The sequence below is a fragment of the Lagenorhynchus albirostris genome, chromosome 5, assembly GCF_949774975.1.
Source record: "Lagenorhynchus albirostris chromosome 5, mLagAlb1.1, whole genome shotgun sequence".
Taxonomy (NCBI): Eukaryota; Metazoa; Chordata; class Mammalia; order Artiodactyla; family Delphinidae; genus Lagenorhynchus; species Lagenorhynchus albirostris.
In genome coordinates, this window is record NC_083099.1 from 29,573,708 (window position 1) to 29,601,069 (window position 27,362).

The following is a 27,362-nucleotide window of genomic DNA, read 5'->3' on the forward strand; positions in this document are numbered from 1 at the left end:
ATCTCTTCATTATTAAGTAGTGTATTGTTTAGCCTCCATGTGTTTGTATTTTTTACAGATCTTTTCCTGTAATTGATATCTAGTCTCATGGCGTTGTGGTCAGAAAAGATACTTGATACAATTTCAATTTTCTTAAATTTACCAAGGCTTGATTTGTGACCTAAGATATGATCTATCCTGGAGAATGTTCCATGAGCACTTGAGAAAAATGTGTATTCTGTTGTTTTTGGATGGAGTGTCCTATAAATATCAATTAAGTCCATCTTGTTTAATGTATCATTTGAAGCTTGTGTTTCCTTATTTATTTTCATTTTGGATGATCTGTCATGGGTGAAAGTGGGGTGTTTAAGTCCCCTACTATGAATGTGTTACTGTCGATTTCCCCTTTTATGGCTGTTAGTATTTGCCTAATGTATTGAGGTGCTCCTATGTTGGGTGCATAAATATTTACAATTGTTATATCTTCTTGGATCGATCCCTTGATCATTATGTAGTGTCCTTCTTTGTCTCTTTTAATAGTCCTTATTTTAAAGTCTATTTTGTCTGATATGAGAATTGCTACTCCAGCTTTCTTTTGGCTTCCATTTGCATGGAATATCTTTTTCCATCCCCTTACTTTCAGTCTGTCTGTGTCTCTAGGTCTGAAGTGGGTCTCTTGTAGACAGCATATATAAGGGTCTTGTTTTTGTATCCATTCAGCTAATCTGTGTCTTTTGGTGGGAGCATTTAGTCCATTTACATTTAAGGTAATTATCGATATGTATGTTCCTATTCCCATTTTCTAAATTGTTTTGGGTTCGTTATTATAGGTCTTTTCTTTCTCTTGTGTTTCTTGCCTAGAGAAGATCCTTTAGCATTTGTTGTAAAGCTGGTTTGGTGGTGCTGAACTCTCTCAGGTTTTGCTTGTCTGTAAAGGTTTTAATTTCTCCATCAAATCTGAATGAGATCCTTGCTGGGTAGAGTAGTCTTGGCTGCATGTTTTTCTCCTTCATCACTTTCAGTATGTCCTGCCACTCCCTTCTGGCTTGTAGGGTTTCTGCTGAGAGATCAGCTGTTAACCTTATGGGGATTCCCTTATGTGTCATTTGTTGTTTTTCCCTTGCTGCTTTTAATATGCTTTCTTTGTATTTAATTTTTGACAGTTTGATTAATATGTGTCTTGGCGTATTTCTCCTTGTATTTATCTTGTATGGGACTCTCTGTGCTTCCTGGACTTGATTAACTATTTCCTTTCCCATATTAGGGAAGTTTTCAACTATAATCTCTTCAAATATTTTCTCAGTCCCTTTCTTTTTCTCTTCTTCTTCTGGAACCCCTATAATTCGAATGTTGGTGCGTTTAATGTTGTCCCAGAGGTCTCTGAGACTGTCCTCAGTTCTTTTCATTCTTTTTTCTTTATTCTGCTCTGCAGTAGTTATTTCCACTATTTTATCTTCCAGGTCACTTATCCGTTCTTCTGCCTCAGTTATTCTGCTATTGATCCCATCTAGAGTACTTTTAATTTCATTTATTGTGTTGTTCATCGTTGCTTGTTTCATCTTTAGTTCTTCTAGGTCCTTGTTAAGTGATTCTTGCATTTTGTCCAATCTATTGTCCATTCTATCTCCAAGATTTCGGATCAACCTTATTATCATTATTCTGAATTCTCTTTCAGGTAGACTGCCTATTTCCTCTTCATTTGTTAGGTCTGGTGCATTTTTATCTTGCTCCTTTATCTGCTGTGTGTTTTTCTGTCTTCTCATTTTGCTTATCTTACTGTGTTTGGGGTCTCCTTTTTGCAGGCTGCAGGTTTGTAGTTCCTCCTGTTTTTGATGTCTGTCTCCAGTGGCTAAGGTTGATTCAGTGGGTTGTGTAGGCTTCCTGGTGGAGGGGGCTAGTGCCTGTGTTGTGGTGGATGAGGCTGGATCTTGTCTCTCTAGTGGGCAGGTTCACGTCTGGTGGTGTGTTTGGGGGCGACTGTGGCCTTATTATGATTTTAGGCAGCCTCTCTGCTAATGGGTGGGGTTGTGTTCCTGTTTTGCTAGTTGTTTGGCATAGGTTTTCCAGCACTGTGGCTTGCTGGTCGTTGAGTGAAGCTGGGTGCTGGTGTTAAGATGAAGGTCTCTGGGAGATTTTCGCCGTTTGATATTATGTGGAGCTGGGAGGTGTCTTGTTGATCAGTGTCCTGAAGTTGGCTGTCCTACCTCAGAGGCAGAGCCCTGCCTCCTGGCTGGAGCACCAAAAGCTTTTCATCCACAGGCTCAGGATAAAAGGGAGAAAAAGTAGAGGGAATTAGTAGAAGTATGAGGAAAGAAAGAAGGAAAGGAGGGTAGGAAGGAAGGAAGAAAGAAAGAAAGAAGCAAAGAAGGCAAGAAGGAAAGAAAGGCGGGAGGGAGGGAGGAAGGAAGGAAGGAGGGAAAGAAGGAAAAAAGACAGAAAGAAAGAAGATACAGTAAAAATAAAATAAAGTATAATAAAGTTATTGAATTAAAAACTTCTTATTTAGAAAAAAAAAAAAAGGGACGGAAAGAACCTTAGGACAAATGTTGGAAGCAAAGCTATACAGACAAAATCTTACACAGAAGCATACACATACACCCTCACTAAAAGAGGTAAATGGGGAAAAATCCTAAATCTTGCTGTCAGAGACCACCTCCTCAATTTGGGATGATTCGTTGTCTAAAGGAGGGAAGGAAGGACGGAAAGAAAGAAAGAAAGAACGAAGGTAAAGTATAATAAGGTTATTAAAATTAATTATTAAGAAAAAAAATTTAAAAAAAACATGGACGGATAGAACCCTAGGACAAATGGTGGAAGCAAGACTATACAGACAAGATCTCACACAGAAGCATACACATACACATTCACAAGAAGAGGAAAGGGGAAAAAATCATAGATCTTGCTCCTAAAGTCCACTTCCTTAATTTGGGATGATTGGTTGTCTATTCAGGTATTCCACAGATGCAGGGTACATCAAGTTGATTGTGGAGCTTTAATCCGCTGCTTCTGAGGCTGCTGGGAGAGATTTCCCTTTCTCTTCTTTGTTCTCACAGCTCCCAGGGCTAAGCTTTGGATTTGGCCCTGCCACTGCGTGTAGATCGCTGGAGGGCGTCTGTTTTTTGCTCAGACAGGATGGGGTTAAAAGAGCCGCTGATTGGGGTCTCTGGCGCACTCAGGCCGGCGGGGACGGAGGGGCACAGAGTGCGGGGCGGGCCTGCGGTGGCAAAGGCCGGCGTGACTTTGCACCAGCCTGAGGCGCGCTGTGCGCTCTCCCGGGGAAGTTGTCCCTGGATCCCGGGAACCCGGCAGTGGCGGGCTGCACAGGCTCCGCGGAAGAGGGGTGTGGAGAGTGACCTGTGCTCGCACACAGGCCCCTCGGTGGCGGCAGCAGCAGCCTTAACGTCTCCCGCCCGCCTCTGTGGTCCGCGCTTTTAGCCGCGGCTTGCGCCCGTCTCTGAATTCCGCGCTTTCAGCCGCCGCTCGCGCCTGTCTCTGGATTCCGCGCTTTCAGCCGCGGCTCGCGCCCGTCTCTGGATTCCGCGCTTTCAGCCGCGGCTCGCGCCCGTCTCTGAATTCCGCGCTTTCAGCCGCGGCTCGCGCCCGTCTCTGGGGTCCGCGCTTTCAGCCGCGGCTCGCGCCCGTCTCTGGGGTTCGTGCTTTTAGCCGCGGCTCGCGCCCGTCTCTGGAGTTCCTTTAAGCAGCGTTCTTAAACCCCTCTCCTCACGCCCCAGGAAACAAAGAGGGAAGGAAAAGTCTCCTGCCTCTTCTGCAGGTGCAGGCTTTTCCCCGGACTCCCTCCCGGCTAGCTGTTGTGCACTAACCCCTTCAGGCTATGTTCAAGCCGCCAACCCCAGTCCTCTCCCTGCGCTCCGGCCTCAGCTCGCAGCCCCGCCCGCCCCGGCGGGTGAGCAGACAAGCCTCTCGGGCTGGTGAGTGCCGGTCGGCACCGATCTTCTGTGCGGGAATATCCCCGCTTTGCCCTCCGCACCCCTGTGGCTGTGCTCTCCTCCGCAGCTTCGAAGCTCCCCCCTCCGCCTCCCGCAGTCTCCGCCCGCGAAGGGGCTTCCTAGAGTGTGGAAACTTTTCCTCCTTCACAGCTCCCTCCCACTGGTGCAGGTGCCGTCCCTATTCTTTTGTCTCTTTTTTCTTTTGCCCTACCCAGGTACGTGGGGAGTTTCTTGCCTTTTGGGAGGTCTGAGGTCTTCTGCCAGCCTTCAGGTGTTCTGTAGGAGTTGTTCCACGTGTAGATGTATTTCTGGTGTATCTGTGGGGAGGAAGGTGATCTCCGCGTCTTACTCTTCCGCCATCTTCCGCCTTCCCCTGTTGTTGTTTTTGATGTTGAGCCTCATGAGCTATTTGTGAATCTTGGAGACTAATCTTTTGTCAGTCACATCATTTGTAAATATTTTCTCCCATTCTGTGGGTTGTCTTTTCATTTTGTTTATGGTTCCTTTGCTGTGCAAAAGCTTTTGAGTTTCATTAGTTCCCATTTGTTTATTTTTGTTTTATTTCCATTACTGTAGGAGACAGCTAGGAAAAGATGTTACTGTGATTTATGTCAGACAGTGTTCTGCCTTTTTTTTTCTCTAGGAGTTTTATACTATCTGGCCTTAAATTTAGGTCTCTAGTCCTTTTTTTTTTTTCCCCCATGGCTTGGTATTTTTATTATTTCTTTCTTTATTTTTGTAACTTGAAATACCTAAGCAATTTATTTTTCTTTCTGTATAGGCAATGACTGTAGCTTTCTAATATAGTCTTAAGTCAGGGGACCTGATTTCTCCAGGTCCATTTTTCTTTCTCAAGATGGCTTTGGCTATTCAGGGTCTTTTGTGTCTCCATACAAATTTTAAGATTTTTTTGTTCTAGTTTATGTGAAAAATGCAATGGGTGATTTGATAGGAATTGCACTGGATCTGTAGATTGCCTTGGGTCGTTTAGACAATATTGATTCTTCCAATCCAAGAACATGGTATATCTTTCCATCTGTTTGTGTCATCTTCAGTTCTGTCATCAGTGTCTTATAAGTTTCAGAATACAGGTCTTTTGTGTCCTTATGTAGTTTGATTCCTAGGTATTTTATTCTTTTTGATGCTGTGGTAAATGAGATTGTTTCTTTTATTTCTTTTTGTGGTCTTTCATTGTTAATGTATAGAAATGCAACAGATTTCTGCATATTAATTTTGTATACTACAACTTTACTGAATTCATTGATGACCTCTAATAGATTTCTGGTAGCATATTTAGGATATTCTATGTATAGGATCATGTCATCTGCAGACAGTTACATTGTAAGTCTTCTTTTCCAATATGGATTCGTTTTATTTATTTTTTCTTGTCCAATTGCCATGCCTAGGACTTCCAAAACTGTTGAATAAACATGACAAGAGTAGACATCCTTGTTTTGTTCCTGATCTTAGAGGAAATGCTTCTAGCTTTTCACCATTGAGTATGATGTTAGCTGTACGTTTGTCATATATGGCCTTTATTATGTTGAGGTATGTTTCCTCTATGCCCCCTTTCTGGAGAGTTGGTGTTGAATTTTGTCAAAAGCTTTTTCTGCATCTATGGAGATGGTCATATGTTTTTTTTTTTTTTTTTTTTACATCTTTATTGGAGTATAATTGTTTTACAATGGTGTGTTAGTTTCTGCTTTATAACAAAGTTAATCAGTTATACATATACATATGTTCCAATATCTCTTCCCTCTTGCGTCTCCCTCCCTCCCACCCGCCCTATCCCACCCAGGTGGGCATAAAGCACCAAGCTGATCTCCCTGTGCTATGCGGCTGCTTCCCACTAGCTTTCTATTTTACGTTTGGTAGTGTATGTATGTCCATGCCTCTCTCTCACTTTGTCACAGTTTACCCTTCCCCCTCCCCATATCCTCAAGTCCATTCTCTAGTAGGTCTGTGTCTTTATTCCTGCCTTACCCCTAGGTTCTTCATGACATTTTTTTTTTCTTAGATTCTATATATACGTGTTAGCATACGGTATTTGTCCTTCTCTTTCTGACTTACTTCACTCTGTGTGACAGACTCTAGGTCCATCCACCTCACTACAAATAACTCAATTTCATTTCTTTTTAAGGCTGAGTAATATTCCATTGTATATATGTGCCACATCTTCTTTATCCATTCATCTGATGATGGACACTTACACTGTTTCCATCTCCTGGCTATTGTAAATAGAGCTGCAATGAACATATTGGTACATGATCTTTTTGAATTTTGGTTTTCTCAGGGTATATGCCCAGTAGTGGGATTGCTGGGTCATATGGTAGTACTATTTGTAGTTTTTTAAGGAACCGCCATACTGTTCTCCATAGTGGCTGAACCAATTCACATTACCACTAGCAGTACAAGAGTGTTCCCTTTTCTCCACACCCTCTCCATCATTTATTGTTTCTAGATTTTTTGATGATGGCCATTCTGACTGGTGTGAGATGATATCTCATTGTAGTTTTGATTTGCATTTCTCTCATGATTAGTGATGTTGAGCATTCTTTCATGTGTTTGTTGGCAGCCTGTATATCTTCTTTGGAGAAATGTCTATTTAGGTCTTCTGCCCATTTTTGTATTGGGTTGTTTGTTTTTTTGTTATTGAGCTGCCTGTAAATTTTGGAGATTAATCCTTTGTCAGTTGCTTCATTTGCAAATATTTTCTCCATATGATTAATGTCATAGAGTGTTCTGCCTATGTTTTCCTCTAAGAGTTTGATAGTTTCTGGCCTTACATTTAGGTCTTTAATCCATTTTGAGTTTATTTTTGTGTATGGTGTTAGGGAGTGATCTAATCTCATACTTTTACATGTACCTGTCCAGTTTTCCCAGCACCACTTATTGAAGAGGCTGTCCTTTCTCCACTGTACATTCCTGCCACCTTTATCAAAGATAAGGTGTCCATATGTGCGTGGGTTTATCTCTGGGCTTTCTATCCTGTTCCATTGATCTATCTTTCTGTTTTTGTGCCAGTACCATACTGTCTTGATTACTGTAGCTTTGTAGTATAGGCTGAAGTCAGGGAGCCTGATTCTTCCACCTCCGTTTTTCGTTCTCAAGATTGCTTTGGCTATTCGGAGTCTTTTGTGTTTCCATACAAATTGCGAAATTTTTTGTTCTAGTTCTGTGAAAAATGCCAGGGGTAGTTTGATAGGGATTGCATTGAATCTATAGATTGCTTTCGGTAGTAGAGTCATTTTCACAATGTTGATTCTTTCAATCCAAGAACATGGTATATCTCTCCATCTATTTGTATCATCTTTAATTTCTTTCATCAGTGTCTTATCATTTTCTGCATACAGGCCTTTTGTCTCCTTAGGTAGGTTTATTCCTAGATATTTTATTCTTTTTGTTGCAGTAGTAAATGGATGTGTTTTCTTGATTTCAATTTCAGATTTTTCATCATTAGTATATAGGAATGCCAGAGATTTCTGTGCATTAATTTTGTATCCTGCTACTTTACCAAATTCATTGATTAGCTCTAGTAGTTTTCTGGTAGCTTCTTTAGGATTCTCTATGTATAGTATCATGTCATCTGCAAACAGTGACAGCTTTACTTCTTCTTTTCCAATTTGGATTCCTTTTATTTCCTTTTCTTCTCTGATTGCTGTGGCTAAAACTTCCAAAACTATGTTGAATAACAGTGGTGAGAGTGGGCAACCTTGTCTTGTTCCTGATCTTAGTGGAAATGCTTTCAGTTTTTCACCATTGAGGATGATGTTTGCTGTGGGCTTGTCATATATGGCCTTTATTATGTTGAGGAAAGTTTCCTCTATGCCTACTTTCTGCAGGGTTTTTATCATAAATGGGTGTTGAATTTTGTCAAAAGCTTTCTCTGCATCTATTGAGATGATCATATGGTTTTTCTCCTTCAATTTGTTAATACGGTTTATCACATTGATAGATTTGCGTATATTGAAGAATCCTTGCATTCCTGGAATAAACCCCACTTGATCATGGTGTATGATCCTTTTAATGTGCTGTTGGATTCTGTTTGCTAGTATTTTGTTGAGGATTTTTGCATCTATGTTCATCAGTGATATTGGCCTGTAGTTTTCTTTCTTTGTGACATCCTTGTCTGGTTTTGGTATCAAGATGATGGTGGCCTTGTAGAAGGAATTTAGGAGTGTTCCTCCCTCTGCTATATTTTGGAAGAGTTTGAGAAGAATAGGTGTTAGCTCTTCTCTAAATGTTTGATAGAATTCGCCTGTGAAGCCATCTGGTCCTGGGCTTTTGTTTGTTGGAAGACTTTTAATCACAGTTTCAATTTCAGTGCTTGTGATTGGTCTGTTCATATTTTCTATTTCTTCCTGATTCAGTCTTGGCAGGTTGTGCATTTCTAAGAATTTGTCCATTTCTTCCAGATTGTCCATTTTATTGGCATATAGTTGATTGTAGTAATCTCTCATGATCTTTTGTATTTCTGCAGTGTCAGTTGTTACTTCTCCTTTTTCATTTCTAATTCTATTGATTTGAGTCTTCTCCCTTTTTTTCTTGAGGAGTCTGGCTAATGGTTTATCAATTTTATTTATCTTCTCAAAGAACCAGCTTTTAGTTTTATTGATCTTTGCTATCGTTTCCTTTATTTCTTTTTCATTTATTTCTCATCTGATCTTTATGATTTCTTTCCTTCTGCTAACTTTGGGGTTTTTTTGTTTTTCATTCTCTAATTGCTTTAAGTGCAAGGTTAGCTTGTTTATTCGAGATGTTTCCTGTTTCCTAAGGTAGGATGTATTGCTATAAACTTCCCTCTTAGAACTGCTTTTGCTGCATCCCATAGGTTTTAGGTCGTCGTGTCTCCATTGTCATTTGTTTCTAGGTATTTTTTTAATTTCCTCTTTGATTTCTTCAGTGATCACTTCATTATTAAGTAGTGTGTTGTTTAGCCTCCATGTGTTTGTATTTTTTTACAGATCTTTTCCTGTAATTGATATCTAGTCTCATAGCATTGTGGTCGGAAAAGATACTTGATACAATTTCAATTTTCTTAAATTTACCAAGGCTTGATTTGTGACCCAAGATATGGTCTGTCCCGGAGAATGTTCCATGAGCACTTGAGAAAAATGTGTATTCTGTTGTTCTTGGATGAAATGTCCTATCAATATCAATTAAGTCCATCTTGTTTAATGTATCATTTAAAGCGTGTGTTTCCTTATTTATTTTGATTTTGGATGATCTGTCCATTGGTAAAAGTGGGGTGTTAAAGTCCCCTACTATGAATGTGTTACTGTCGATTTCCCCTTTTATGGCTGTTAGTATTTGACTGATTTATTGAGGTGCTCCTGTGTTGGGTGCATAAATATTTACAGTGTTATATCTTCTTCTTGGATCGATCCCTTGATCATTATGTAGTGTCCTTCTTTTTCTCTCCTAATTGTCTTTATTTTAAAGTCTATTTTGTCTGATATGAGAATTGCTACTCCAGATTTCTTTTGGTTTCCATTTGCATGGAATATCTTTTTCCATCCCCTCACTTTCAGTCTGTATGTGTCCCTAGGTCTGAAGTGGGTGTCTTGTAGACAGCATATATATGGGTCTTGTTTCTGTATCCATTCAGCCAGTTTGTGTCTTTTGGTGGGCACATTTAATCCATTTACATTTAAGGTAATTATCGATATGTATGTTCCTATGACCATTTTGTGAATTGGTTTGGGTTTGTTATTGTAGGTCTTTTCTTCTCTTGTGTTTTTTGCCTAGAGAAGATCCTTTAGCATTTGTTGTAAAGCTGGTTTGGTGGTGCTGAAGTCTCTCAGCTTTTGCTTGTCTGTAGAGGTTTTAATTTCTCCATCAAATCTGAATGAGATCCTTGCTGTGTAGAGTAATGTTGGTTGTAGGTTTTTCTCCTTCATCACTTTAAATATGTCCTGCCAGTCCCTTCTGGCTTGCAGAGTTTCTGCTGAAAGATCAGCTGTTAACTTTATGGGGATTCCCTTGTGTGTTATTTGTTGTTTTTCCCTTGCTGCTTTTAATATGTTTTCTTTGTATTTAATTTTTGACAGTTTGATTAATATGTGTCTTGGCGTGCTTCTCCTTGGGTATTTTCTATATGGGACTCTCTGTGCTTCCTGGACTTGATTAACTATTTCCTTTCCCATATTAGGGAAGTTTTCAACTATAATGTCTTCAACTATTTTCTCAGTCCCTTTCTTTTTCTCTTTTTCTTCTGGAACCTGTATAATTCGAATGTTGTTGTGTTTAATGTTGTCCCAGAGGTCTCTGAGACTGTCCTCGGTTCTTTTCATTCTTTTTTCTTTATTCTGCTCTGCAGTAGTTATTTCCACTGTTTTATCTTCCAGGTCACTTATCCGTTCTTCTGCCTCAGGTATTCTGCTGTTGATCCCTTCTACTGCCTCAGTTATTCTGCTATTGATCCCTTCTAGAGTAATTCTAATTTCATTTATTGTTTTGTTCATCATTGCTTGTTTCATCTTTAGTTCTTCTAGGTCCTTGTTAAATGTTTCTTGCATTTTGTCTATTCTATTTCCAAGATTTTGGATCATCTTTACTATCATTATTCTGAATTCTTTTTCAGGTAGACTGCCTATTTCCTCTTCATTTGTTGGGTCTGGTGGGTGTTTATCTTGCTCCTTCATCTGTTGTGTGTTTTTCTGTCTTCTCATTTTGCTTATCTTACTGTGTTTGGGGTCTCCTTTTTGCAGGCTGCAGGTTCGTAGTTCCTGTTGTTTTTGATGTCTGTCCCCAGTAGCTAATGTTGGTTCAGTGGGCTGTGTAGGCTTCCTGGTGGAGGGGACTAGTGCCTGTGTACTGGTGGATGAGGGTGGGTCTTGTCTTTCTGGTGGGCAGGTCCACGTCTGGTGGTATGTTTTGGGGTGTCTGTGGACTTATTATGATTTTAGGCAGCCTCTCTACTAATGGGTGTGGTTGTGCTCCTGTGTTGCTTGTTGTTTGGCCTTGGGTGTCCAGCACTGTAGCTTGCTGGTCCTTGAGTGAAGCTGGGTGCTGGTGTTGAGATGGATATCTGTGGGAGATTTTCACTGTTTGATATTATGTGGAGCTGGGAGGTCTGTTGTGGACCAGTGTTCTGAAGTTGGCTCTCCCATCTCAGAGGGCACAGCCCTGACTCCTGGCTTCAGCACCAAGAGACTTTCGTCCACACAGCTCAGAATAGAAGGGAGAAAAAGTAGAAAGAAATAGGATTAAAGGAAATAAAATAAAGTAAGATAAAATAAAGTTATTAAAATAAAAAATAATAATTAAGAAAAAAAATTTTTTAAAAAGTAAAAAACAAAAGAAAACCAAAAAAAAGGACGGATAGAACCCTGGGACAAATGGTGAAAGCAAAGCTATACAGACAAAATCTCACACAGACACGTACACATACACACTCACCAAAAGAGGAAAAGGGAAAAAATAAATTTTGCTCTCAAAGTCCACCTCCTCAATTTGGGATGATTTGTTGTCTATTTCGGTTTTCCACAGATGCACGGTACATCAAGTTGATTGCAGATTATTAATCTGCTGCTCCTGAGGCTGCTGGGAGAGATTTCCCTTTCTGTTTGTTCGCACAGCTCCCGGGGCTCAGCTTTGGATTTGGTCCCGCCTCTGCATGTAGGTCGCCGGAAGGCGTCTGTTCTTTGCTCAGACATGACGGGTTTAAAGTTTCTTCTAATTCGGGGGCTCTGGCTCACTCAGGCTCGGGGGGCAGGGAGGGCTACGGAGTGTGGCGCGAGCCTGCGGAGGCAGAGGCTGGCATGACGTTGCACCAGCCTGAGGCGCACCGTGCATTCTGCCGGGGAAGTTGTCCCTGGATACGGGGACTCTGGCAGTGGCGGGCTCCACAGGCTCCTTGGAAGGAAGGTGTGGAGAGTGACCTGTGCTCGCACACAGGCTTCTTGGTGGCGGCAGCAGCAGCCTTAGCGTCTCATGCCTGTCTCTGGGGTCTGCGCTGTTAGCCACGGCTCACGCCCATCTCTGTAGGTACTTTAAGCAGCGCTCCTCGTGCACCCGGAAACAAAGAGGGAAGAAAAATTCTCTTGCCTCTTCGGCATGTCCAGACTTTTCCCAGGACTCCCTCCTGGCTAGCCGTGGTGCACTAACCCCTTGCAGGCTGTGTTCACGATGCCAGCCTCAGTCCTCTCCCTGCGCTTCGACCGAAGCCCGATCCTCAGCTCCCAGTCCCCCACCCGTCCTGGCGGGTGAGCAGACAAGTCTCTCGCGCTGGTGAGTGCTGGTCGGCATCAATCCTCTGTGCGGGAATCTCTCCGCTTTGCCCTCTGCACCCCTGTTGCTGCGCTCTCCTCCGCGGCTCTGAAGCTTCCCCTTTCCGCCACCCGCAGTCTTTGCCCGTGAAGGGGCTTCCTAGTGTGTGGAAACCTTTCCTCCTTCCCAGCTCCCTCCCACTGGTGCAGTTCCCATCCCTATTCTTTTGCCTCTGTTTATTCCTTTTTCTTTTGCCCTACCCAGGTACATTGGGAGTTCCTTGCGTTTTGGGAGGTCTGAGGTCTTCTGCCATCGTTCAGTAGGTGTTCTGTAGTAGTTGTTCCACGTGTAGATGTATTTCTGATGTATCTGTGGGGAGGAAGGTGATCTCCGCATCTTACTCTTATGCCATCTTCCCCCTCTCTGATCATATGGTTTTTATTCTTCAGTTTGTTGATGTAGTGTATTACGTTGATTGATTTGCCGAGATAACGAGAAATCTTTGTATTCCAGTTTTAATTTCATTGATCTTGTCTGTTGTTGTCTTCGTTTTTATTTCATTTATTTCTCCTCTGATCTTTACGATTTCTTTCCTTCTACTAACTCTGGATTTTGTTTGTTCTTTCTCTAGTTCCTTTAGGTATAAGATTAGGTTGTTTATCTGTGATTTTTCTTATTTCCTATGGTAAGATTATATTCCCTCTTAGAACTGCTTTTATGGTGTCCCATAGATTTTGGGTCATCATGCCTTCATTATCATTTGTCTTTATGTATCTTTTTATTTCCTGTTTGATTCTTCACTGATCCAATGGTTCTTTAGTAGCATATTGTTTAGCTTCCATGTGTTTGTGTTTTTTTACAGTTTTTTTCTTATAACTGATTTCTAGTCTCATAATCGTTGTAGTCAGAAAAGATGCTTGACATGATTTAAATTTTCTGAAATTTACCAAGGCTCTTTCTGTGACCTATCATGTGATCAGTCCTTGAGAATGTTCCATGTGCACTTGAGAAGAATGTGTATCTTGCTGCTTTTTGATGGAATACTCTATAAATATCAGTTTCGTCTAATGTGAAATTTAAGGTCTTTGTTTCCTTTTTGATCTTCTGTGTGGATGATCTGTCCATTCATGAAAGTGGGGTCTTATAGTCCCCCATTATTGTTGTGTTACTGTCGATTTTTCCTTTTATGGCTGTTAGTATTTGCTTTGTATATTGTGGTGCTGCTGTGCTGGATGCATATATATTTACAGTAGTTATATCTTCTTGAACTGATCCTCTGATCATTATGTAGTATCCTTGTTTGTCTCTTGTAATAGTCTTTATTTTAAAGTCTATTTTGTATGATACAAGTATTGCTCCTCCACCTTTCTTTTGATTATCATTTGCGTGGAACACCTTTTTCCATCCCCTCACTTTTAGTCTGTATGTGTCCCTAGATTTGAAGTGGGTCTCTTGTAGACAGCATGTGTACAGGTCTTGTTTTTGTATCCATTCAGCTTGTCTGTGTCTTTTGCTTAGAGCATTTAATCCTTTTACATTTAAGGTAATTATTGGTATGTATGTTCCTATTGCCATTTTCTTAAAAATTCTGTATTTCTTTTTGTAGGCCTTTTTTTTACCCTTCCTCTTTTTTTTTTTAACCCTTCCTCTTTTGTTGTCTTCTGTTACGATTTGATGACTAACTTCAGTGTTGTGTTTTGCTTCTTTTTTCTTTTTTGTATGTGTATCTATTGTAGAATTGCAGTTTGTGGTTACAATGAGGTTTTGATATAACAGCCTATATATAAACAAGATTGTTTTAATTTGCTGGTCTTTTAATTTCAAATGCATTTCCAGTATCCTGCATTTGTGTTCTCTTCTCACAGTTGCTGGTTTTGATACCATATTTGTGTGCAGATGATTTCCTACCTTTATTTTATGTTTGCCTTTACCAGTGAGCTTTTCTATTAGTAATTTTGTTTGTAGTAGTGGCCTTTTCTTTTTCAGTTTGAAAAGTTCCTTTAGCATTTGTTGTTAAGGTGGTCTTGTGGTGCTGAATTCTCTTAGCTTTTGCTTGTCTGTAAAGCTTTTGATTTCTCTGTGGAATCTGAATGAGAGACTTGCAAGGTAGCATATTCTTGGTTGTAGGTTTTCCCCGTTCGTCACTTTAAATATTGGGTTGGCCAAAAGGTTTGTTCAGTTTTTTCTGTAAGATTGCTGTAGTAGTACTTAGTTGGCTTTAACTTCATTCAAAACAGTTTTGGTAGATTGTATTTGACAGCTGTTATATCAGCGTGCATTTTAAAAAAGACATCAAATTTGGTGAATTTTTGTGTCGCATTTTAATATTGAAGATGGACGATAAAAAGCAACGTTTCTGCATATTATGGTTTATTATTTCAAGAAAGGTAAAAACACAACTGAAGCACTCAAAAAAATTGTGCAGTGTATGGAGAAGATGCTGTGTCTGATTGAACATGTCAAAGGTGGTTTGCGAAGTTTTGTGCTGGAAATTTCAACGGTATACCACACGGGAGGTCGCCGACATAGTCAAAATATCCAAATCAAGCGTTGAAAATCATTTGCACCAGCTTGGTTATGTGAATCGCTTTGATGTTTGGGTTCCACATAAGTTAAGCGAAAAAAATCTTGACCCTATTTCCCTATGTGATTCTCTACTGCAATTTAATGAAAACGTTTCACTTTTAAAACTAATTTTGACGGGCAGTGAAAATTGGTTACTAGATAATAATGTGGAGTGGAAGAGATTGTCGGTTCAAGTGAAATAAACCACCACCAACCACACCAGAGGCTGGACTTCATGCAAAGAAGGTGATGTGGTGTATGTGGTGGCATTGGAATGGAGTCCTATATTAAGAGCTCCTTCCAGAAAACCAAACAATTAATTCCAACGAGTACTACTCCCGATTAGACCAACTGAAAGCAGCACTCGATGAAAAGTGTTCAGAATTAGTCAACAGAAAACGCATAATCTTCCATCAGGATAACGCAAGACCGTGCATGTCTTTGATGACCAGGCAAAAACTATTACAGCTTGGATGGGAAGTTCTGATTAACCCACTGTATTCACCAGACATTGCACCTTTGGATTACTGCAAAATTCTCTTGATGGAAAAAAATTCAATTCCCTGGAAGACTGTAAAAGGCACCTGGAACAGTTCTTTGCTCAAAAAGATAAAAAGTTTTGGGAAGATGGAGTTAAGTTGCCTGAAAAATGGCAGAAGGTAGTGGAACAAAGGGATGACTCCGTTGTTCAATAGAGTTGTTGGTGAAAATGAAAAGTGTGTCTTTCATTTTTACTTAAAAACCAAAGGCACTTTTTGGCCAACCCAATATATCGTGCCACTCTCTTCTTGCCTGCAGAGTTTCTGCTGAGAAATCAGCTGATAACCTGATGGGATTTCTTTTGTATGTTGTTTGTTGCTTTTCACATTTTGTTTTTGTCTTTAACTTTTGTCAGTTTGGTTACTGTGTTTCTTGGCGTATTCCTCCTTGGGTTTATCTTGCCTGGCACTCTCTGTGTTTCTTGGACTTGGGTGACTGTTTCCTTTCCCTTGTTAGGGAAGTTTTCAGCTATTATCTCTTCAAATAGTTTCTCATGTCCTTTCTCTCTCCTCCTTCTGGGACTCCTATAATACAATGCCAATGTTTGTGTGTTTAATGTTGTCCCAGAGGTCTCTGAGACTGTCCTCATTTCTTTTCATTTTATTTTTTATTCTGTTCCACAGCAGTGATTTCCACCATTCTGTCTTTCAGCTCACTTCTGCCTCACTCTCCTATTGATTTTTTTCTATTGTATTTTTCATTTCACTTATTGTATAGTTCATCTGTTTGTTCTGTACTTCTTCTAGGTCTTTGTTAAATATTTCTTGTATCTTCTCAATCTGTGCCTCCATTATTTTTTTGAGATCTCAGAGTATTTTCAGTCTCATTACTCTGAATTCTTTTTCTGGTAGATTGAGTATCTCCACTTCACTTAATTGTTGTTCTGGGGTTTTATCTTGTTCCTTTATCTGGGACATATCCCTCTACCCTCTCATTTTGTCTAACTTTCTGTGATTGCTGTTTCTGTTTTGCATGCTGCAGGATTGTAGTTCTTTTTGCTTCTCCTGTCTGCCCCTGTGGTGGATGAGGCTATGACGCTTGTGCATGCATCCTTGTGGGCCTTCTGCTCACTGGTGGGTGGAGCTGGGTATTGTTCCTCTGGTGAGAGGGGCTGAGCTCAGGAAGACTTTATGCAGACTGTCTGTGGATGGGTGGGACTGTGTTCCTGCTCTGTTGGTTGTTTGGCCTGAGGCCTCCGAGTAGTGGAGCCTATGGGCTTTTGTGTGGGGCTAGATCTTCGGGAGGAAATGGTGTCCTCCAGGAGGGCTGACACCAATGAATACTCACCAGAACCACCACTCCCAGTGTCTTTGTCCCAGCAGTGAGCTACAGCCTCACTCTCGACCCCACAGGAGACCATCTAATACTAACAGGTCTGGCCCAGTCTCTTATGAGGTCACTGCTTTTTTCCCTGGGTCCTGTTGCACACGGGACCTTGTGTGCACCCTCCAAGAGGAGTTTCTGTTTTCCCAGTATTATGAAATTTCTGCGATCAAACCCTGCTGCCCTTCAAAGCCAGATTCTCTGGGGGCTCCTCCTCTTTTCGCCAGGTACCAATGCTGGGAAGTCTGACATGGGTCAGGACTTTTACTCCTGTGAGAGAACTTCTGTGGTATAATTATTTTCCAGTTTCTGGGTCTCCCACATGGCAGGTATGAGATTTGATTTTATCGTGATTGTGCCCTTCCTACTGTCCCATCACCACTTCTTTGTCTTTGGATGTAGGGTATCTTTTTTGGCAGCTTCCAGTGTTCTGGGTTTGTTTGTTTTTTTTTCTTTTCTGTTTTTTGGTCAGTGGTTATTCAGCATTTAGTTGTTATGTTGGTGTTTTTGTCAGAAGGGGGGAGCTCACGTCCTTCTACTCTGCCATCTTTTCAGCCAAAACCGAGTCCTCTTAAATTAATTAAGACTGTTTTGTGGCCAAACATATGATCTATCTTAGAAAATGTTCCCTGTGCACTAGAGAAAAATATGTATTTTGTTGATTTTGGGTGGAATGTTTTATAAATATCTGTTACGTCCATCTGGTCTAATGTCATTTAAGGCAGTTGTTTTCTCATTGATTTTCTGTCTGGATGATCTGTCTATTGGTTTAAGTAGGGTATGAAAGTCTTCTATAATTGTATTGCTTTCTCTTTCTCCCTTTGGTTCTTTTAATATTTGCTTCATATGTTTGGTTCGTAAATATTTTCAAATGTTGATCCTTTTGTTGGACAACTCCTTTACTATTATTTTTTATTGTATCTATACCATTAATTTTCTCTTAAGTCTGTTATGTGTGATGTGTGTATTCATATATATATATATATATATATATATATGTATCTACTGCAGCTTTCTTTTGGTTTCCGTTTGCATGGAATATCTTTTTTCCATCCCTTTACTTCAGTCTGTGTGTGTCCTTACATCTAAAGTGTGCCTCATGTTTGCAGCGTATAGATGGGACTTGTGTTTTTATTCATTTATCCACTCCATGTCTTTTGATTGGAGAATTTAGTCCTTTTACATTTAAAGTAGTTACTGATAGGTTTGTGTTTATTACCATTTTGTTAATTGTTTCCTAGTTGTTTTTATAGTTACTCCTTGTTCCTTTTTTCTTCTTTGCCTCTCCTACTTTGTATTGGGTTGGCTGAAAAGTTTGTTCGGGTTTTTCTGTAACATGTTAACATCTTCTGTAACATTTTTCCATAATGAACTTTTTGGCCAACAGAATAGTTTGATGACTTTCTTTAGCGATATGTATATATTCCTTTCTTTTTATCTTCTGTGTGTTTATACTGTAGGTTTTTGCTTTGGGTTGTCATGACACTTACAACCACATTTTAAGTTGGTAACAACTTAAGTTTTATCCATCCTGTTTTAAAGCTTAACGTTTTTACTCTCTTTGCACTGTCCACATTTTATATTTTTCATGTTACATTTTAAAAATCTTATGTATCCCTTAACTAATTACTGTCATGCTTATTTTTATTACTTTTGTCTTTTAACCTTCATATTAGCTTCATAAGTCATTAATCCACTACTTCACTATATATTTACTTTTAAGTGGGATTTATTCTTTCATATGTGTTCTGATAACTAAGTAGTGCCCTTTCCTTTCAGCTTAAAGACATCCATTTAACATTTCTTGTAGGCTGGTTTAGTAGTGATGGACCCCTTTAGCTTTTGCATCTCTGAAAAACTCTCCCTCCTTGAATTCTGAATGAGAGCTCTTCCAGGTATAGTATTCTTGGTTGGAAGTTTTATTTCAGCACTTTGAATATATCATGCATTCCCTTCTGGCCTGCAGAGTTTTTGCTAAAAAGTGTGCTGATAGTGTCATGGGAGTTCTTGTATATAGATAGTTGTTTTTCTCGTTGTTTTAAATATTATCTTCTTGTCTTTAACTTTTGACATTTTATTTATAATGTGCCTTACTGTGAGCCATTTTCAGTTCATCTCTTTTGGAGCTCTCTAGGCTTCCTGGACTTGAATGTCTGTTTTCTGCCCCTTTCTCTCCCTCTTCTTCTTCTGGGAGACCTAAAATGTGAATATTAGTATGTTTGGTATCATCCCATGCGTCACTTAAGCTGTCTTTGACCTTCTTCTTTTTGCTGCTGTGATTGGGTAAGTTCTAGTGCCTTGTCTTCAAGTTGTTTGATTTTTTCTTTTGTTTCATTTTGTCTTGAACCCATCTAGTGTACTTTTCAATTCAGTTATTGTGTTCTTCATCTCTGTGAATTGTATTGGTGCTTTTTTATGTTTTCCATCTCTTTGTTGAAGTTCTCACTTACCCATTACTCCCATTACCACCCATTTGGTGGATATCAGATGACCATTACTTTATCAGGTAAAATATTTATCTCTATTTCATTAAAGTTTTTTTTTTTTTCCCCTGAAGTTTTGTTGTTCTTTCATTTGGAAAATATTCCTCTGTTTCTTCATTTTGCTTGACTCTCTCTATTGGTTTATATACAGTGGATGAAACAACCACCCCCTCCCAGTCTTGAAGGAGTGGCCTTGTGTAGGAGGTGAACCTTTTTGTTCAGCCTTGCCCCAGCTATTGGTCGTCTCTCAAACCTCTTTGCTTGTCTAAGCATCCTAATATATTTTTAATAGCTCCCAGTAGTTGAGGATGAGCCAAGGCCTGTCACTGTCCCAGAGTAGAAGATTTCAGCACCTAGATTCAGGCTGACTAGAAGCCAAGCCATCAGCTAGCCGTTTTTAAAAGTATGTAGATATAATATATGCAGTCCTGAAAGGCTGCAAACATAAGCCTCACTGGTTACCAGAGCCAGGCAATCTGGAAGTATACCTTGGGCAGCAGTCAGAAAAATCAGAACTTCAGATGAGTGTATAACTTCTTTGTAGGAGATAACAGTGAGCTGGAGCAAGGCAAAAGGAGAGTGCCAAAATGACATCCACAGTCTATGTTCCTTTAGAGCCGCTCCATATGCCACCGCATGTGTGTCAAACCTGAATCCTGTTGACATATATACACTACCAAGTGTAAAATAGATAGCTAGTGGGAAGCAGCCGCATAGCACAGGGAGACCAGCTCGGTGCTTTGTGACCACCTAGAGGGGTGGGATAGGGAGGGTGGGAGGGAGATGCAAGAGGGAGGGGATATATATATATATACGTATAGCTGATTCACTTTGTTATACAGCAGCAACTAACACAACAATGTAAAGCAATTATACTCCAATAAAGATGTTTAAAAAACCCTTGAAGGCTGCTTCTCAATCCAAAGCTGCAGGAGAAGCAAAGTGGCCTCTTTCATAGACCGGGAAATGTGCTTCAGCCAGCTGTCTGTGCAGTGGGCTACGTGTGGTAACCTGCCCAGAACCATCCCTCTAATTGCCACAGTCCCATGGAACCCAGGTACCCAAGCCCCTTTTGCAACCAGATCCCAGTGATCAGGGAGCCCTGGGCTCCAGTTGCAAAATGTCCCAGGTATTAGACACAAAAACCAGGGTACCAGATGCATGTAAAGCTTCTCAGCAGGAGACACTGGTGCTCTGGAACACTGCAGAGAGTGAGTGTGAAGATAGTGCCCATCCTCTGAAATCTTTGAAAAGGATTACAGTCAACCCCTAGATGCATGTTTAGAGAGAACCCTGCCCCTCAAGCCACAATCATAATGTTTAGCTAATAGGTCTCTTTCACAGAAAGACTGAGTTCTTGGATCTGTTGCCTCTTGCTGTGCCCTGGAGGTGGTAGCTGGTTTAGAACTCTGTCTTCATTGGTTACAGTGTTGCAGTACCTACAAATGTCAGCCCCACTGACCACGAAAGCCAGGTGAAGTAAAGGTGATCCCTGGTAGCAGTCACAAAAATCAGGGCACCAGATGGGTATGAGCTCCATTCTGGGTGACACTGATTATTACAGTTGCATGTGATCAGGAATGCAAGCTCCCCTAGCCTTTAGAGCCAGGCGATCAAGAATCATATCCTGGGTAGCAGCCAGAAAAATTGGGGCACCAGGCACATGTAGTCTTCTCTCTTTCGGGAAGTATTGGTGCTCTGGAGCACAGCAAAGGGAAAGTGTGAGATGGTGCCTGCCATTCTCCATCCCCAGAGAGTGTTTCAGCAGGCTCCTAGATGTGTGTGTTAAATTGGATGCCTGCCCCTTAGGCCATGGTTTTAATGTAAGCAGGTGATCCGGATTCAGTTCAAGTTGAGTTGCTTTAGGCTGCCTCTGAGCTGGGCGCTGGGTAGATGAGTCCAAGTTGTGCAGGCCATTTAAGAGCTTTCTACCAGATTGGTGTTGTCCTGTGGGTCTCAGGATGTGAGGCTCTGTTGGTTTTCAAAATTAGATGTTTTGGCTGGTGGCGGGGGGGGGGGGGCGGGTGTTGGCTTATCTCTCAAGTGCATGCCTTAAAAATTTTTGGTGCCTGTTGTGGGGTTTGAGCCCTTCAGTCCTCAGGGAGAAGCTCTGATTTTGAGTTCCCTCTCGCTTGTGTTTCCCTGTGCTGTAGGTCGGGTTTATTTTGTGCCATATTTGGTGAAATTTTGTGCCAGCCTCTCTTACCTGCTTTGATGTGGTTTTCTTCTCGTTTGCCTGATGTATAATTGTCATTCAGCCAGCCTTTATGTTTTTTTTTTTTAATACTTTTTTTAAGAGGAAAATTTTCCATATGTAACTAGACTAATTCTGTCCATGGGAGAAGATGAATTCAGGGTCTTCCTACATCACCATCTTGAACTGGAACCTATCCCTTCTTTTTTCAGGTATAAATGTATCCTACAGGTCTTTTCGTATCAGTCATAGATAGCTTTATTGTTTTTTGTCTCCATGGCTTCCATTGACTTTAAGAGCCAATTAAAAGTAGTGGTTTTCATGGACCTATATAGCCAGATTGCCTTCATGCAGGCCATGGATGTGCTGCTGGAAAACCCTTTTTACAAGTTGCTAAATCTCTAGGTGCCTCAATTTTCTCATCTGTAAAATGGGAGAAAAATTGTATTCTGAATAAGGGTGTTTGGAAGTTTAAGCACTTATATAGCACAATACCTGACAGATGGTGAGCACCCAGATGTAGACTGCCACCACCATTGTTGTTATCATCACCATTTTTACTTATTTAATCAGATTCTTATTTATGGGCATAGGGGTTTTTTTTCCTATTTTACTGTTACAGACAGTGCTTCAGGGAATAACCTTGTATATTCATTATTTTGCACATGTGTGATTTTATGGATACTTTGCAACAAGTACAATATCAAGACAAAAGAGGATGTAAATTAGTTTTGGTAGACATTTGCCGAATTGCATACCACAGGGATTGTATCAATTTCTGCTGTTACCAGCATTTGACATAGTTTAAATGATTAAGAACTTGATGGTAGTTTTCTGATGTTACTTCCATTTCTAAAATTATTCATAGTTTAAAATGACAGTTTTGAAAGTTCTTCCTTTTGCTTTATTAAAAAAGTACAATCTTGTGAGGAAGGCCTGCTCAAGCAAACTTTTACTTTTTAATATAAAATATGTATGTTGGTGGCTTATTCTTTTAGGATTCTCATAGATAACTTGTTAGTATTTAAGAGAGTGGAAGGTGATCTTTTCTCTTTTATTCTTTATTTTCAGATATTTATGTTTCCATGAATCTGAATCTAAATCTGAATCTGAATCTGAATCTGAATCTAATTTCTATTAGAAATATGCATCTTTAAGAACCAAGAATCCAAAGATGAACTGAGATTAGCTTTTTAATTTATTTTGAACATTAGTGTTGAATTAAGGCAAGATTTTTTTCTTTGTCAAAGAAAGCTTAAAAGGGCAGAGGAGCTTAACATGTCAGGCATTTTTCAAGGTTCATGGGGGAATACAAAGTTCAGTAAGTAGTGGTCTCTGCCATACTTTATTCTAGTGGGTGAGGTAGGGACCACATCCGGGTTAGAAAATGTAAAAAAGGGCAAAGAAGAATGCTTGGATTGAGCTTTAGAAATTACCTGTATGTACTTAGGTTAAATGACTAAAAGTAACTGAAAGAAATAAAAATAAGTCATCAGAGAATATAGTGTAAATATATAGTGCTGTGGGAACCAATAAAATAAGCAAATTCTTTAAATACATTAGATAGATTATTACTAAGGAAAAACTGTTTGATGTAGCAGTTCGGAGACAGCTGGTGTGAGGAAGCAGTTTCTGTAGAGTTGTGGTACCCGATTGGAGAAGAATGAACAGTTGGAAAATAAGTAAATAGGCTAATCTTTGGAATAGTCATTGTGGCAGGAGAAGGACTTTCGTCCTTAAAAGAAAAATCAGTAACAAGCTTCTGTTCATTTTCAAAATTATGGCTTTTAAACATCTGATTTTATTTTATTAGTAATTGATATTTGTATATTGTAGTCATCTTTAAAGATGCTAAGCGTGAGGTTTTTTTCATATTGCTTTTAATGCTAGTTACTGTTTTGTTGCTCTTCACTTTACCACATGAAATTGATGCAGTGAAATAGTCCTCTCTTTATGAACTAACATAGCTATTTTACTGAAAGTATAGTTAAGACTCCACTGAATATGAAAACTGCCATGTCAATCATGGATATAGAGTAGTTGAACATTATTTACACTGGGAGTATTTTAAGAGTGATATGTGCAACTTATTAATGAAGTAGTAGAATTAATGTTGTCCCTTTTCTTGAATATTTAAAAAATCAACTTTACCAAGATCTAATTTCCATACATTAAAATTCACACACAGTATACAGATAGGTGGCTTTTGACAAATGCGTACAACCATGTAATGACATTCCATTCAAAATATAAAATATTTCCATCTCCCTAAGAAGAACAGTTAATTCTTCCCATGTTCAAAAATTTTAACATCTAATTTTACTTCTTTTGCTTTTTTATTAGTACTTATGAATGTTTTTACTTATCAAGAGTACCATGAATTAACCCCTGAAATTACATGCTTTTTATCTATGGGAATGTTATTTCAGATTGACAGAATATTTCATGACCCAAACAAGGTTAAATAGAAACAATTTTGTTTTGAGTGATTTTAAGAATGTCTAACAGAAAGTTACTTTTATTTGAGATTAGTTACAATTATCAGTTGAGCACATTTCTTGTTTATTTAATTTTTTAAAATCCTCTGAAAATAAAGGCTGTATTGTAGTACATAAACAACCTGTCTTCAACACTGTTGAATACTCTCTACGTTACTGTTTTTCACATAAAAAAATAAAATCAGGATAAAAAGTTTCTCATTTTGTTTCAGAAATTGCATGTTGGGGAAGAACTCTTTAAAAATATTTTTCCTTTTCATCCACATTCCAGCCTAGACTGTCATCTCTAAAGTTGAATATTGGGAATATCTGTTGGTAGTACTTAATTCATCATCCAGAAAATGAATGAGAACTATGTATCAGTAAATAAACTGTGCTTTTAAATGATCCTGATTAAAAGATAGGGCAGATAGGGCTTTTTTCTCATTTTATAGATTTTAATTCAGTTAAATCGAGTTTAATAAGTGCCACATGTTCCATTGTAGTTTTTGTTGGGACTCAGAATTAAGATCATACTTTGACTTTTAGTGGCTATCCTACTGCTTCCATGGTCTTTCCTGTAAGCGTACAGTACATTTCAGAGACTCTTCCCACCTACATTCCTAGTTGTGATTTGAGTTGGAGCTGGTAATCACTGGCAAGGAGCCTGTCAGAGGTTATACAGTAATTATTTTCTTACTGATTCATTGAGTGTTATTTTTGTGATTTTTAACTTGAGTATTTTACACTTATACAGTTGAAACTGAACCTCATTTAATTATTAGGCCGGAATTCTTTGTACCTAAGTTGATTTTGAACCTTATTTCAGTTTCTTTAAATTGAACCTTATTTCAGTTTCTTTAAATGTTATTTTTAACACAGGTTTTCAATATAAACCACTCATTCTCATAAGAGTGATAATATTTACATAACCATATTTGAGATAAAAATAAAGTAAGGTAAAAGTAGTACGAAAGAATGAGATGTTGAAAGAGGTTAACTTTTTCTTTGATTGTTTGATCCTTATGTAGAAGTTATTGAGCAACTCTTCATGTTCAAAAAAACAGATATAACTGAAATGTGTTGTTAGATTATGGGACATTTAGTTTTAATTTATCGAAGAATATTCTGATGATTAAAAAATATCAGAGGGAGCCTTTAAGGGAGATAACACTTTCTATACTTGGATGTTTTTCAGACAAAGGCAACCAGCTGTATGTCTGGTTAGCACCAGTATATATTTAAGTCAATCTTTAGGGGCTTCCTTACCATATAAATTCATTGTTTTATGTCTTTGTCTTTTCCTTCTTCAACACTTCTCTCAATAGTTTTCCTTATACTTATCTAATTCATAGGATATTCAGGGTTTTTTTTTTAATGTCTAAAGAACTTTTAAATTCTTAAACAAGGGATTCCTTTAGAATAGATAGAAGTTTGGGGGAAGTAAGAAAAACCCAAACACTTTCATATAAAACTTTTCAAACAGGGCTCAGGTTAAATTTAATTTTTAGCATGGGATAGAAAAAGATTAACTATATAAAATCTGTTGTTCCACAGGTACTGTGAGAATAGAGATGTTTCGAAATATGCAGAATGCAGAAATCATCAGAAAAATGACTGAAGAATTTGATGAGGTATAGCATTTCAATATTTATACAAACTGCCTGCTTACACTTGTAAATGATGAATATGTTATTTTAAGTTTTGTTTTGACTTGGTGTTTAGTATAAGGGAAGATATACTGTTTTCTCATTTATATGATAATCCATGCTGTTAATTCCAAAATTAATCTCATTCATTTGGGAATTTTATTACATTGCATGGAGGTAGTAGCACTGAATAGTGACTGATAGCTGATAAGGATAAGAAAATTCATGGTGTGAAGTAGAAGTTGACTCTTGATAGTCATTCTTGAAGACCATCTAAAATTCCTGAATTTATAGATACATCTCCAGCAATTTCATGTTCTGTGGAATACTAGTCTTGTTAAATGCTTTAAAGAAAAAAGGGTTTGGAGGTCAAGGAAGTGTGAGCAGGCTGCCTATTATACCTACCTTAGAGATTGTGAAAGCATATTAACTTATTTAAGGTTCTTAGAAATCCTAATGGAGAAAAATCTCCTTAACTTAATTCAATCCAGAATTCCCAAAATTATTTTACATGGATCCCCACCACTGACATACCCACACACACACACCTCCCCCACTCCCACCCCTTTCCCATTTTCTTTGTGTGTGTGTGTGTGTGTGTGTGTGTGTGTGTGTGTGTGTGTGTGTGTGTGTGTGTGTGTGTGTGTGTATAAAACTTGAACTTCTATTTGGGACATTCTACTTGAGATAATCTGATTTCCATTAAGAATACAAGTTTTCTTTATTGTCTTCACAAATTAATCATGCAGAAACCATTTTTTTCTGCATGATTTTCCATTTTCACTAAAATACTCAAGCAGTTTTACACTGTAAATGTTGAGATACTTTTACAGTTTTATTTCTTTATTTTATTTATGGTGAACTCAATTCATGTCATGCTTTAGACCACCATCAATTCCAGTTTTAACGTTCTGCCTTTTGATTTAATTAAGATTTCTATTTTCTGAATTAGGTGTTCCTTTTTCTTGACTTTCAACACTAACAACAAAGATTGGTTTTCTTCTAGGTCCACTCTTAGTAAGATGGGGTTAGGCTTTTTATTAGTAGTAGCAGTAAGTAGTGTTTATTTTTAATTAAAAAAGTACTGCAAACACATGTCAAAGCAGACATTCAAACACAGGCTGTTCAATATATGTCTTTCTCATCAGGTGTCACCTTTACTCTAGCAGCAGTATGAAAACATTTTACAGAAACATTCTGTCAGTGGCTTTCAGACTATTTATTCACATTTTATGGGAGGTAGGGGAGACCTTAAATTGTCACCTATGCAGATATACTCCATAATCACTTGTCTTCATTTCTGTAATCCAAAAAGCTCTGAAATTCCAAAACCTGGCCTAAAATAACATGAGACTACTTAAAATTTGTATTTATCACAGTCAGTGTGAATATCTATATGCATTGTTGTTGAATGTTAATGTTCTTGATTACAGGGGGCTGCCCCAGATTCTTTTGGGGTATGATGAAATATAAGGTATATGCACTGTATTAACTTCTAAACTGCAAAAAATCCTAGATTCTGAAACATTTCTGTGGGACTCCTGTTCACTAAAAAATAATTTTGTTGTTGTTACTACAAGTGTTTTTATATGTTGCAAATAGAAGTTAAAGCCAGATAAGATATAAGTTAAGGTGCAAGTAGTAGTTTTACTCACCAGCTACTATACTAACTACTATGCCAGGCTTGCAATACAGGTGATTCAGATTGTAGATTTAAAAGTAGTGTATATCTTGGACCTTCACAGCACTAACATGTGATGTTTAAGACAGTAGTTTCCAAACATTGCTGCACATTAACATCTCATGGGGATACTGACTCCTGGCTCCCTTCCACATCCCACAGACATTTTGATTTACTTTGTAAGGCATGTGACCTGGATATAGAGATTTTTTTAAAGCTCACCAGGTGATATTCTAATGTATAAGAACTATTGAGAACTATTGTTCTAAGGCAAATAAAAAGAGGAAGCCAAGATTTGTTATAAAAACACTTC

The 27,362-nt window shown here is 38.8% G+C and overlaps 1 protein-coding gene across 3 annotated transcripts in view; it reads left to right on the forward strand.

The window, feature by feature from the left end:
- Positions 1–27,362, forward strand: part of STAG1 (STAG1 cohesin complex component) — a 435,356-nt gene that overhangs the window by 212,767 nt on the left and 195,227 nt on the right. For all 3 annotated transcript variants that reach the window (XM_060149789.1, XM_060149788.1, XM_060149790.1), the window contains one exon: positions 25,277–25,353. In XM_060149789.1, coding sequence (XP_060005772.1) covers positions 25,277–25,353 — 77 coding nt within the window. The remainder of the gene's footprint in view (positions 1–25,276; positions 25,354–27,362) is intronic.